The sequence below is a fragment of the Buceros rhinoceros genome, unplaced genomic scaffold (genome assembly GCF_000710305.1).
Source record: "Buceros rhinoceros silvestris isolate BGI_N320 unplaced genomic scaffold, ASM71030v1 scaffold716, whole genome shotgun sequence".
Classification (NCBI taxonomy): domain Eukaryota; kingdom Metazoa; phylum Chordata; class Aves; order Bucerotiformes; family Bucerotidae; genus Buceros; species Buceros rhinoceros.
In genome coordinates, this window is record NW_010419148.1 from 57211 (window position 1) to 71551 (window position 14341).

At 40.1% G+C, this 14341-nt stretch overlaps 1 protein-coding gene across 1 annotated transcript in view; it reads left to right on the forward strand.

Annotated features, from left to right (window-relative positions):
• The window catches only part of LOC104495771 (serine/threonine-protein kinase 3-like), a gene marked incomplete at its 5' end in the record, with an annotated part of 57552 nt that extends 55876 nt beyond the window's left edge, over nt 1–1676 (forward strand). Inside the window, one exon of the mRNA XM_010138785.1 lies at nt 1518–1676. Coding sequence (XP_010137087.1) covers nt 1518–1676 — 159 coding nt within the window. The remainder of the gene's footprint in view (nt 1–1517) is intronic.
• Between the last annotated feature and the right edge of the window lie 12665 nt (nt 1677–14341).

Below are 14341 nucleotides of genomic sequence, written 5' to 3' on the forward strand. Positions count from 1 at the left end.
CTTTCCCTCCTAAGAAATGAAAGATGTCGTTTGTCCTTGGGAGAGACAGACTTTGCTAATGGGCTGGCTACTGAGTGCAACTGAGGTCTCTGAAGCTCATACAGGTGTAAGGATATTTGGACCTAGAAGATACTTTGACATCTGGGGTTTAAGTCTTATATTCATTAGCAATCTGATGGTTAAAATTATGTTGCATGAAAATGTGCATGTCATGTAAATATGTCTCTTCTATAAATTTCTGATCTGTACTTCCTTCCTATGATGACTTTAAGTTACTTGTTTACTATGTACAATGTAGTCTATTAGTAGAAGCAGTAATGCTGGGGTTTGGACTGTAAGTAGCAATATGCGTGGCTAATTTATATGCCTAAAATGCTGATAAAAATAAAGATCAAAAGTAGTATTCCATTCCTCAGGCAAACAGATCAGACTGTGTGGATGGAAGACTGCCTTAGATTCATGAACAAAGTGTTGACTCATTAGTAGGTTGATTCAGAATTTTTTTTTTCCCCTGAGTTAGGTGGTGTGCTTGTTTGCAATGTCAGAATATTTGCAAACAAAATATAGATTATCCCTTTCCTAGGATGAAATTATTTGTGTCATTTGAAATTTGTTGATATTTTTCATGCTCAGTGAAGAAGAATTGGCACATAGGCAATTCTGACGAGCGAAATGCAGAGAGGCACTATACTTCATCCAGAAAAAAGTACATAGGCCAGCCAAAGGAACATGTTTCAAATGCAAATCCTTCCCAGCAGTAGCAGGTGGGGATGTAGTGCCCAACTTGCCGCAGTACCTGATAGAACTCCAGCCTTCGTTTGCAGCAGCCAGCAAAGTGATTTACTTGTTATGTGACCCATCATTTTTAATGAATGAAATGGAATGAACTGTTTAACATTGTGAGAAAATATTTTTAGAAAGAAAAGGGCATGGTCAAAGGGAACTTCCTCACGTGAATTTAGGAAATTATTTCATGTAGTGTTTAAACACTCCGTTAGCAATTTGCTTTGACTACATCTGGCAGCAGTCTGTTGAGGAAGACAGGTGCCTTGCCATTCTTATCAGAAAGTACTTCTAAATACTGTTACTAAATGCTATTACTTACAGCATCTATCTGTTTTACAGGCATCTGTAAGAGACTGAAGTTCAGTAAGAAATATTTGATTAAGAAATACATACATTAATATAATTGTGTATACTGTAGTATGTTTTTTCAGCCTGAGTTAAACTCCAGCCTTGTATTTATTCGCAGTCTTTTTGCAAGGTTTGTGAAGTGACTTTTGGGTTTTTTTTAATTGTGTGCCATGTGTGACTGTTGTCATATACTGTTCAAGTATTTGCTATGGAGCATAGTAAGGCTTTTGGTTATATAAACAGTTATATGTGTGTATACATACACTCAAAGTGTGTAAAAACACTGCAGCTGTAAACTGAAGGATTATGAAAAGTGGTGTAAAAACTGTAAACAGTTTTTAATCTTTTTTGGCTTTTTTTTGTTTTGGTTGGTTGTTTTACAGTTAAAGAATCTGAGTTTAGAAGAATTACAGATGCGATTAAAGGCTTTGGACCCTATGATGGAACGAGAAATTGAGGAGCTTCGTCAGAGGTACACTGCAAAGAGGCAACCTATCCTAGATGCGATGGACGCAAAGAAACGGAGGCAACAAAATTTCTGAGTTTGCTTTACTTTCAGAGCTAATACTCTGAGTCAGTGTGGACATTGGTAATTTTGTAAGTCTGAAGGAATACAATTACGAGAGTTTTCAAAAACCTAATCCTAATGAATTTTCCTTCACAAGCAATGACAATTGGAGCAGTGAAAGAACATACATACAGTGTTCTATAAAGGCAGCCACATTACCACTTGTTTATATTTTCAAGTGTTTAATGCTATAGAAGTTTAATCTGTTACTTCCCAATGTTTTTCAGGTGTAGAGTGTTAACTAGGTGTACATAAGGAATTATGTTTTGCAGCACCTGAAACAGTTTCTTGATTGTGCTACACTACAGAGCCTTATGTTGCAATATAATTTCCTCCCACTTAGTAGCATATTTATTATGTAATCTTTGGTTATCCTATTTATTTTATGCCTGATTTCTTTTTTTTACTAGGAAGTATTAGGATGATATTGTGGAGAGCAGATACAGTTGGCATTGTACTATAATGAAAAGAAGCTCACCACTGTATTATCTTTTAAAACTCCAATTTCAGCAAGCATCCAAATTCAGGACAGCACTTGAACATGTGTCCAACAGATTTGTATCAGTAGGATTTAAACATAAAATAAGTAGTAGGCATGTGTTTTCCTGCTCTCCTGATTCAGGGACTGTGGCTGTAGTTGAGCAATACAGTTGTTACACTACAGAACGTTCTTTTGGAGAGTATTTCTGTCATTTTTACACACACTGAATGATCTCTCATTAAAAAAGAAAAACAAGTGCCTAATCAGTTTTGATTTTTCTGTTATTCAGGAGAAGCAATACTTGCAGTCACTCCTTCAGTGTAAATTTCCAATTGCTATTGCAATTCTTACCAGTATAGACCTCTATTTTGCACCGTAGTTTTATAACGAAGTAACAGCTACACTTTCTGGGTATGCTTTCTGGGTTTGTTTAATTTTTCGTCACTGTTTTGAGAGGAGGGGATTTATTAGTGGTTTGGGTTTAGTTTAGTTTCACATTATAGATATGAAGGGATAGTAACTTAAAAGCCAAAGAAAATAAATTTAATACTTATACATAATAATTACTGAAAAGAAGTAACGTTTTGCAGTTGTCTGAGGGTTTTGTCCTGCAATTGCTAAACTTTCAAAATTCCTTTAGTCTTCTGTGGTAGGTTTTGGGGAATCAGAAATGCAGGTTTTTACAAGTTCTTCTGTCTGGTTTATATTTTGGGATATCTAGTAGGCAGAATTCACAACATTGCAAGAAATATTTCAGACTTAGCAGAAAATGTGATCCGCTTTCTGAACAATCTACTGTGTTCTCTGTTGATACCTTTACTATTGTTGCCTTTTGTGTAAGTAACTTCACTGTGATAGTCATACTTCAAACAATACAGCTGAAAACATCTGTACATTCAACTTTCAGCTGTTAAACTTTTAATGGTGACTACTGTATGGGCATCCTCTGTTAAATGTTTTCTGGAAGTTAGTAATCATCTCACACCTCTTAACATTTACTGTCATCGTACGTGGACCACTTAGATGGAACAGTGTAGATTTTGGAAACAGTGCGTTATATCATAAAGCTATTGCAAAAGGAAAATAAAAGTTTTTACAAGATCAGCATACTAGAGCCATGCTGGGACCACGCTTGGGTTTTATACAGCCATTGTTGTCATTGTCATTCTGTGTGTGTGTTCACATGCACGACACACTCTAATGTGTAAGCCCTAGAGTCGCATAGATTTCAATTGTGATTATTAGAACATCCTTACCCTCAACTCTCCATATTTATTAAAGTAATGGCCATCCCTTATGAAAAAGCAAGAACATAGAAGATCCATAAACATTACTTTAGGCAAGATAAAATGTACCTGGTAGCCTTAGGCCTCACATTTATACAATGAAATGATGTAAAGTAAAAAATGGTATAGTCACATCCCCATGTCATTACAGTGTAATCATAATGCAGCCAAAAGTAACACACCTCTCTCTATTATTATGGTTCTTATTTATTTAAAATGAATTTCTAATTCTGGAACTTTCTGTTCTCAAAAACTCAAAGGTGTATGTGCATACATACGTTTGTGTATGTATGCACAAACACACATATATATAAAAGAAAAAAGATAAAACATCGGGAGAGAAACCTAGCTTGCCTTTTCTTGGTGTGTCTTTTAGGCAAAGCGTCATTGTGCAGACACTCTCGCTTCCATCATTAGCACCTTTCTTTCCCCTTACTCTCTTAAACTTTTCCCGCCAAAAATAAGACTCTGATTTTGAGAAATGTGGTTTTACAGTGTAATAGACCTCGTAATAAAGTGATCACAAATTTTGTATTCTGTGTATTCTGAAAACTTCAGTCACGCAGTGCACTAAATACAAATTGCCTATCCAGAGGGACTCCAGTAAAAGGCCACTTCAGAGCTGTTGCATTCCGACATCTGAAAGATATCAGAAGATAAAGGACATCCTTTCTTCACTCCTGATCTGTCTGCATAGAAACAACTCAAATATTGTGCACGTGCTTGCACACAGGTATGGATTATACATGCAGGAGAAAAATTTGAAAGCCATGAAATAAAATAGAAACCATAGAATCACAGAATGTTTGGGGTTGGAAGGGACCATAAAAATCATCTAGTTCCAATATCTCTGTCATGGGCAGGGTCATCTTCCATTATTTCAGGTTGCTCAAAGTCCCAATCAACCCAGCCATGAACACTTCCAGGGTGGGGGCATCCACAGCTTCTCTGGGCTGTGCTAAATGCATAATCTTATTTAGCATAATCTTATGCTAAATAAATGGGTGCAAAATAGCTTCTGATATACTGTGAACTGGGTAGATACAGAACCTTTGTGACCAAAGAATGTCTTCATCAATTAATACGGAGTTAGTAATGTTGCCCCTCTGATACGGTGCACACTGCAGTCACTGTAAGAGCTGACTTTGGCCTCAAGAAGCCAGTGTATTGGGCTCTAAATTATGTGCAAGCATAACATACAGGTTTTATATTAAGAGATGGCTAAATCTTTTCTTTTTCTTTCATCTGTTTATATAAATGAATCAAGTCACCCCTGTTGATGACTTCACCTCTCTACTGGAGGATGAGCATCTCTATAAAGGAAAGCTGATAGTACAGTAAATAAGTCATTTTACAAGCACACTTTGCAGGAAAAACTGATGGAACTACTGACAGATTAACCTTCAGTAAGATTTTAACCAAGTAATTTTCTTGTTTGCTTCTAACTTTGTATATTTAGGTTTAGTAAGTAAAAAAAAAAATTTGAAATATCATTACTTATTACTAAACATTTGTAATAAAAGCTAATTTTTCATTTATAATTGTCTTGTTCATTCTAACAGAAGCAAAATTATGTTAATAGTAACCATTAATGTTCATTTCCATAATGATCTCTCATGCTTTTATTTCCTTTCGCTAACACTTTGAGCCCAGCTGTGAGTGCAGAATACTACATCTCTCAAAGTCAGCTCTAGAAAGGATTTTTACAGCTCAAGACACTGCTGCAAGGTCTAGAAGTCTGAGGATCTCAGTGGAAGAGTATGAGGCCAGTCTAAGGACAGAAATTCTCAATATGTTTAATTGGAGGTACAGCAGCTTTAGGTGCTCCTTTGATTTTCTCATGTAATGAGAACAATAGGTAATGGATAGACTTAACTAGGAAAAGCAAATACAATTAATGTCTCAAATTTGATTCCATAGCCTATTTATTTTCTGATTTTTTTTAAAAAAAATATTCTTGAAGAATTCGCCCACAAAGACTCATGAACAGCACCTCGTAGTGATTTGCGGTATGCTTGAAGTGATTAAATTCTACTGCTAATCTGAATTAATCTGACCATTATTGGATATTATAATTATTTACTGTTTATTTACATTAAGTGATAGTTCCCCTGTACTTGCCCAGGTATATTCAGGTGAAAGTGCACAGTTGCTCAGGCGGCTTCTCTGTCCAGTGTGTTGAACTTCCAAATACTCAGATCACGATGAGTGAATCTCTGCATAAGTACATGAGATAGCCTTGGTCACCACTGACAGGCACTGGTGCTTCCAAGCAGAATGTATACTGTACAACTTCTGTGAAGCACTTTGTGTGCGCTCTGTTGTACCAATGTGATGTGCTGAGGGTTACATTTTCTTTTTAAGTGTATACGTGGTTATAAAACTAATTAAAAAGACCTTATGACATGAGGAAGTCTTTATTTCTTTGCATTCGTAAATATTAAGGGCTCCAGCTTACTGTGATGTTTCTTTCTGTACTGCCAAAGGTGATGGTGGATGTTCTGTAATGTCATTGAGCTGGCTGGGGGATTGGCTTTGGGCTGTTTCTATACCAGGCTGTAGTGAGCAGTACTATGCCCACTATTGCTAATGGAAGACTTAGAGAAGTTAAGTCCTGGGTGGTGCGTGGTGTTTCTCACCATCGTGTTGTGGCAGGTGAAGTAATGGATGGTTCAGTGTGAAGTCATTAAGTTGCACTTGGGGACTTGCTCTGTTAAATTGTTTCGAAACACATTTTCACAGAATGTATTTCTCCCCTCTGTTCAGTGCACTCATTAAGAAAATATACATGGTGTGCTCTTAGCCTTTGATTTACTTTAATGTGTTAGGGCTTTTAAAGAATGCTTGAAAATTCCCTGTAATTTCCTGCTTCTCTTCCCCCTGCTCAGGAAGATGAATGTGAGCATTACTTTTAAGAGCATCCCCTGAGCCAAGTGTTCTCAGGTCATTGTGCTCAAGTGCAAATGTCAGGAATGGGTTTTAATCTCCTGTTCAGAGATCACTGAAGTAAAATCTTGGCTCTCCTGTTTTTCCTTAATTTGAAAATACGGAATGTTGAGATTCTAACCAAATCTTTCAGAGTATTTGTTAGTCCCAGACAGACTAGATACTAGGTACTTTTTTCCCATTGTTTGCTTCACAAATTCCGCGGGATAGATTCATGCTTAGTTTCACTAGGCCTTAGAGAGTCATCTGTGTTAGAGAATTGCTATATTTGTCACCGAAACAGGGAAAAAGAAATAATTTTTAAAAATGTCTTTGGGGACAAAAGAGAAAGCATATGGCACTTGCAAATGGCCAGGTCGTTTATGAGGCTAACTATGGGTGTGAGGGGAAAAAAAAGGTGTGGTAAAAGCAAATCAGGTAGTCGTCTGTGTAACTTACTGTTCTGCTGTTTCATATCTGATTTTCTTCTATTCATGTTTATTGTCTTTTATGTTTATGCTTTATTTATTCAGTTGCCACTTTTAAAGAGAGAAGTTTTAATTTTTAAATGTTTTGTAAATGGAAATAAACCATAACAGTGCCAAGTAAATAAACATGGGGAAAACAAAAGTCACTGAAAGGGTGGTGTTTTCTCGTTCTTTCCACCCTCACTCCTTCCTGGGGTCATGAAGGTTTGTGACTGCGGATGATGTTTGTCTGTGCATGGGGAGACTCTGTGCTCTAACCCTGGGCAGACACGGATGGAGGTGGTGTTACCAAGCAGGCTGAATGAGCTGTGCCGCCCACTCAGGCTGTCAGGTAAGCACTGTGCCCTGCTGGGAACCATTCTTCCCCTCCTACCCTCCTCCTCTCCCTCCCCTGCTGAAGTGGAGGCAGAGGCTCCTGCAAAGCGTGAGGAGGCAAGATGAAGCAGTGGGTACCACTTTGCTACCGAGAGACTTGGTGTGAATCTGGAAGCTGTTGATCAGCATCAGGGTAGCACTATGCTCAAAGCAATGCCTGTGGTTTAGGAAGCCTTGCAGGAACCGGCTCCTTATTTCAAGGACAAGATAATGGCAGGGTTGCAGGTGGTTTTTGGTGCAACTTTACTTTGTTGGCAGGACTGCAGCATGGCTATTGCCCTGATGTAGATGCCGGCATGCCCAAACCAAGATATCTGAAAATCCCATTTAACCCTTTTAAGGGAAAAAGTTCCATGTGTCAATTTTTGTACTGATGTACAAAAAAATGTTTACTGGCCCTTATAAAATTATCTCAGTGCATTGGAAGTCTGTGTAATGGCATCAGCTGATGATTACTTTCTTAATCCAGAAGCACTAGTCCTTGGCTTCCCAAGTTCTTACTGTAGGCACTTGGTTTGGCTTTGCTAGAAGTGGTGTCAGAGCAGGATGGTTTCATGTGCTGTAGACCAACAGCCGGAGTTCTTGCCTGGTGCTGTACTTGTTCAGGACAAAATAAAAGTCGCAGAAAATTCAGAGAGGATAAACTGGGAAGTAAGCAGGAAGCTGCCTGGAGCCAGCCAGCAGGAAGGCAGTGGAAGGAATTAAACTAGTGTGATTGGGGGTTCAAATACTGATTTTATGTCTGTCACAATGGGGGAAAATGTTAATGGTATTTACTCATGCACTGCAAACCCCAGTGACCTTCAACATTTTTGTCTTTAGGTGTCACAACTTCAGAAATCAAATTGGTAAATATACATGGCTACATGCTAATGTATCTGGATATATTTTTCTCTGTCAAATTAATTAAACCATCTGTTCTTCACTCAAGTCCTGGGCTCGTCTCCCTACAGATATTTTATATTACACTATCTCACCCTAGACAACTCCCAAAGAGAAACAGCCCTTCTAGTCCTGTTTCTGCCCTCAGGGACAGTACTTGTTGCTGACCACTATCATCATTCTTTCCCTGTACACAGGTGTGCGCAGACACAAACACCCCGCTTCTACCTCCTATTCATCCTTTCATTCCCGAAAGGGTGAAGGGACTGATGCATGAGAAGATGGCCATAGCCCTCAGATGTTTCTAACACTACTTTTCCCCTCTCTTCAGGTCTCTCTGCTGCTTTGCAGTCCTCCTGGGCTTCCAAAGCCTGTGTGGTTACTGGGAAGGAAAAACTCACCGCCAGTACATCAAAGAGAGAGACCAAAAGCTTTTGATTTGATTTATCTGACACTAAGCCTTTAGTGTGATGCATCGATACTTCATTTTTATTGCAGTAAAATGGGGTATGCAGGCTTAGCAGCAAGAGGTGTCCTTTTGATCTCTCATTGCACGTGAAAACAGGTGTTGTAGTCCAGAGATTATGGAGGTCAGAGATTATTTGAAGAAGGATTAAGCAGAGTTACCTTTTTTCTTGGCAACCATAGCCAAAAGCATGAGATTCTTTTTAATATGAGGCCTTACTTCAGTCCGTAGCTGCCACATTTATTTGTCGTATACCGATTTTCCCTGCTGAAACTATGGAATAAGACTAGAATTTTTTGAAGTGTTTTGTGTTTAAAAAGTTAAGAAATAAATCAAACTATGATCTTACAGTTAATGTTTTCTAAGTCTCCTAAAATCAGGAAAAAGTTTTGGTTTGTTTTTCCTGTTGATCTTTAGAGAATAAAATTCTTGAGACCATCCAGAAAATAATGGAGTGACTGTATTAATGTTCAACACTGCACTGATTTATATATGTAAAATTGCTTAATCCAAATCTGATTTACCTCTGAAAGTGAACAGACATCTCTAAGGAGCTAAGTGCTAGTTCAGTATTCCAGTAAATGCAGCTGAAATACTGCCCTGACTCATTCCAGAAGTGTCTCTCATCCTGCTAGAAACTCTAATAAAACAACCAAAAGTCATTTGATAACGCACTGTGGGTATGTGCTAGAAAATGGGGATGGACTGTATATCCATTGTATTCTTTCAGCAATATATCCTGCTAAGGAAGCACATCCACCGCTGATTGCTCAGCTTTATAGAAATACATTAGCTTTTTGGGCTGTTGATATTCCACAGTGTAACCTGGCTGAAATCAATGGCAAAATTGGATTTGATAAACCTATTTCTACGAGTTAGTGTAATTATAACTCTGATACTCAGATGTTTAATCAACTCCGCCAAATATGTACTTACTGGGATAAATAAACCAAGGATGGATTTCTAGGATCATAGGACTAGCAATACAGTAGCCCCACATCCCAGCAATTAATGCAGATTTATTCCATGAGTGGGTATAAGTTTGAAGCCTTATAAATGTAGTTAACATTGATTTATTCAGCCCCTCAACTGCAACAATTTTTATACATCTCATAGCACTTACCTTCAGTTACTGCCTCCACAAAAAGCACAACAGTTAGGTCCTATCTTGCAGCTAAAGTAGGAAGAAGACTTATTCACAAAATGTTTGACTAATACTTTATTTTGTAAACAGATGCTGAATTTTCAGCTCTTTGCTCTAGAACAAGGGATGATGATTCAGTCACGTTTAAGAAGAGATTACTGCTGCATTTCTGAGCTGTATTGCAGCTTCTGTCCTGGTTGATGGAAATGAGGCTGCTCAGGGCTGAACGGGTGCCACGTGGCAGACCCAAACAGCTGCTGTGTACCCTCCTCACAGCGAGCGACAGAAGCTGCACAGCCTTACTTTCAGTCCCAAAGTATGATGAGGCTGCCAACCTCATGTTTAGAGATCCCTGTTGCTGACCCGAGTGAGGGGCGGGTATGCCTAACACCCCTGGCTGTGCTTAAAAACGTTGGGAAGCTGATCTCTGATGTTTGCTCCAGATCTCTAAATGAAACCGTGCAAGACATGGCTGTCCTGTGCACTTTGCAAGGGAAGAATCTGAACACGCTCCCAAATGCAGCTTTGCTTTCCAGTCAGGTTTCTTCTTCTTCTTATCTTGACTCTATAGGATTAATGTTTTATTTAAAAAGCCCAGAACCCAAGTAATCTTTCATTCACTGTGGCTTTTTTCTCACCTTCTGTAGCAGGATGGAGATGCATTTTACGTTTTTAATTGTGTTTTCTCAGGATGGATAACTGCCAGGTATCTTGTTTCAGGAAACATTAACTGCGAAAGTCTTTTTCTCCTGTATTCTTGCTATATCTAGACTGACCTCTCTCTGAATCTAAAGGGATTCCTAAGAAAATCAGACGCAGCCAGAAACACCTGCTGCCTCCTGTTCCCAGCATGACTCCCATCTCCTGGCATGTTAAATGGTTTCAGTGCACTGAGGCTTCTCCTGAGTGTGAGGAAGCACATTTGCATTTTGTGTGCTGGTGGATGGGCCAGTGCTGTGTAACAAGTCACACGAAGAGGTGTCCTTTATGTTCTCCAGCAGTGCTCTAGTAGCACTGGTGAGAGCTCCAGTACGGTTCCAGTTTATTGTGCTTGGAGAACACAAAAGCTAGAAGTGGGGCTGCTGTGACTATCAGAAGTATAAGGAAGGCTTGGTATGGTTTTGCCACCAAAGCATAAGCATGATTGCCTTCTACTTGTAAAGCATTTCCAGGACTGCAACTGAGAAGTCCCATGCAAAACCAACTGCCAAATCTGACAGCTCAGGTTGAATGTGCTGAGCCTGAATGTGAAAGGATCCAAGAAGGAGCTGCATCCTGACTTCGGCTGGTTGGGGTGTTCCTTCGGTGGGCGCCTGCCTTGCCTCTCCGCTGACCGTGCAAGAGAAGGGGAGACACATCAAGGGCAGTGGAATGGGGATGACCCACTCTTCCTGCTTGCAAGCAGTACCAGCCTGTCTCCGGGGTTTTTTTTCCTCTAGGTTATGCTCCCCTGGGGAATACTGAGAGACACTTCATCGGAGAAAAGTACATCCAGGGCTTTTTCCTTTGGGTTTTCAGGGTAGGGATCAAAATGTTAGAAAAGGATCATACTAACAGTGACAGTAGGAAGCTGTGCCTTGGTATGGAAAGAAGTGTCCTGGTTTGAGTCAGAACAGAACTCATTCTGTTCAGTGATTTTACTTTCCAGCTCGGTCTCTGCTAAGTAACGGCACTTTCTGAAGTTAACGGCGTGTTTTTGCAGTCAGGGTCTGCTCCCAGCAGTGATAACACTTGATGTTCACAGTCACTGCCAGGGACTGGTGTGCAGAAAGGCTCTGGCTTAGACTTGCTGCTGTGCAGACCAAGGTCACTGCTCAATCCTGTGCCACGGTGGGGGTGCAGTAAGGTAGAGGCTGCACCTGTGGGGAGAAGCGGACAGGACAGGTGACCCTACACTGACCAACAGGGTGTTCCAGCCCACAGACGTCATATTGGGTGTAAAGCTGAGGGATCGCAAAGGTCAAGCTCCCTTCTTCAATGGCTGGCATCTGAGAAGGACTATGTCCTTTCTTCTGCCTTCAATCCCAATCTGTGCACTCCTGAATCCAGTTCCCGTTTGCCACTGCATCTAGTCTGGAACTCCTCTGGTGTCTGCCCACCTGTGAGCACCAGTAGTGACAGTGACGTGATTGCCATTGGGTGGAGGTTGGGTTTGGTTTTGGTGTTGTATATATATTTCATTTTATTATTATTATTTTCATGAAAGCAGTTTTAGTTTTCCAATCTGTAAGTCTCTCTTCCTTACTTCCTTTCTCCTTCCTCTTTGGGAGGAAGAGGGGTTGATAGAGAACATCTGTTATTTGTCTGGTGGCTGGCCCAGGGGAAGGGAAGGGAAGGGAAGGGAAGGGGAAAGGAAAAGGAAAATTTTCCCGAAAGTAAACCGCATTCTTGATTTGCAAAACCTAACGTATGGAGGTGCTAGCCCATCATCTGGAGTGCCTATGCACTGGTACAATAGAAATAGAAAGGGGTCTATGCTAGGGTGTCAGTGTTCAGAACATTTCCTACAAAAGACAGAACGTGAATTTCAAAAATAGCATAGTAATTTAAAAGAACCGTTTCCACTGAAAGTTGGTGGGATTGGCATTCCTAAGGCAGGAACTCCAACCACTCATTTTGCTATGTTACAACCACACCACATCACCTGTTCACCATATGTTGTGGGGGCTGCAGGAATAGCCATGTCAGGATGTGGCAAACAGAGAGGGTGAAACAAGAGGTACAGGACTTAAAATGGGCAGAGCGTGGCTGCTCGTAAGCAAACCATGATGTTTGAGTACCACTCATCTTCTAAAAGTGATTAGGAGTTTTCTTTGCAGGTTGACAGTGTACAGTGGAATAGTCTGCTCAGAGCTACGCAGACTTGTGCACTGTAGAGAGCACCTGCACATGTGACAACAGGCAGATGTAGCACCGTGCATCTGAAAGTGGGCATCTCTCCTAAAGTGCTTTAGATATATAGAAGAAATTGGCAGATTTATAGCAGACTTTGTCCAGTCCCCAAAAAACTTATCCCTGTTTATTTCTGAACAGGGGTCGGTGAGAAGCCAAACCCCACTGGTACCCTGAAAGAAAAGAAAGAGTGGGAGGTACTGACGTTTCTTCTCTGAAGCTGAAGTGCTGGATTTGTGCCACTGTCTCCGATAGCCAGATGCATGTATCCAACTGAGGACTTACATGATTTAGGGTTGTGTGTAAAGGGGGAGGCAATGTCAGGCAAACAAATTTCTGCAGTGTCCAATGGGAGGTCAGATTGAGTCTCAACACCTGTGAGATGATTTTCCATCCTCTGTACTAGCAGGAGAAATAAATACCAGAGCCAGACCTTTGCCAGCAGTGTCATGCTATCTTGGGAAACACTTTCTAGACTGTTGGGAGGTTGACGTGTCCAGTTGACAACCCGTAATTTTATATAAGATAGGCGAAGAGATCCACATTCCTTAGTGAGAGATGTTTTTTAACAACTTCAGCGATTGCTCCGAAGGCACAGGTTCTACGACTGGCTCTGAATCAACTCAGCACAGAACTGTTACTTTGCCTTGTAGTGTTGTTGCATTGTTAACCCAGTAAATACTTCTCAGGTGAGAAGCGTCATCTTTTTTTTTAAGAAAAAAGATGGAATCACTAAAGATTTTTCAGAAATTGGATGGGAATATTCTTCTAGCCCTTCCTAAATAGTGGGCAACTTGTAAATAGGTTACAGGAGATCAAATTAATTTCTGGTTTCCCAAAGTGATGGGAAGCCAGGTGCGTAAATTGGAAAGGTGGGGGGGAAAAAAAAAGGAAGAAAGAATAACATGATGAGAAAAGAATAGTTCTGGCACAGTACCTCACCGAGGGATGTGAGTGGTGCCTGTGGGTTGAATGCTGTTTTAAAGTACCATCAAAGGTAGATTAAAGTCAGGAGGATTGTGAGAGGAAATGGATAACTAGCACAGCAAGAGCATTTCTCCAGAGGCGTTCTGCTGCGTGTACGTGCACAGCTGGGGCCTCTGAGGATGAGGGTTGTTTTGGAAGAGATGAAAGGTCATGTCAAGTTGATTTAGCACCTACAAATGCTATTGGTATGTTGCATAGTCCTTAAGCTGTGAGGTAGAGAACAAAAAGTTTTCACTGCTCAACTGAAAAATACGTGTTCCCCACCACAACCACCAATTCAGAACATTTCTAAAAATGCAAATCTAGCCGGATGTGTATGTTTAGAAGAAACCTATCTTCACAACAAGATCCAGGCTTCTCTTTGATTAGAATATATACTCAGAATATTCTGAAACTTGAATCAGTTCTTAATCCCTGGTGAACTACACTGTTTTATGCATTTAGTTTCCATTTTGTGGCACAAAGATGAGTTCTTGAGTGTGTTATACACTACGGGGACACAAAACGCAGTACACCACCAGAAACAGCAATTCCCTGCAGTCTCATAAAGTTCTGTACAAAATATGTACAAATACTGGAGGTATTAAAGTTAGAAAATGAAATGCAAAGTTCTTTCTTTTTAAGTTTGCAGCGTGAAGAGGCTCATGCTTCAAATAATATGTGAGGAAGAAACAGCCTGCTTTCAAAACGGATATAGTAGTCTGCAGGGAAAG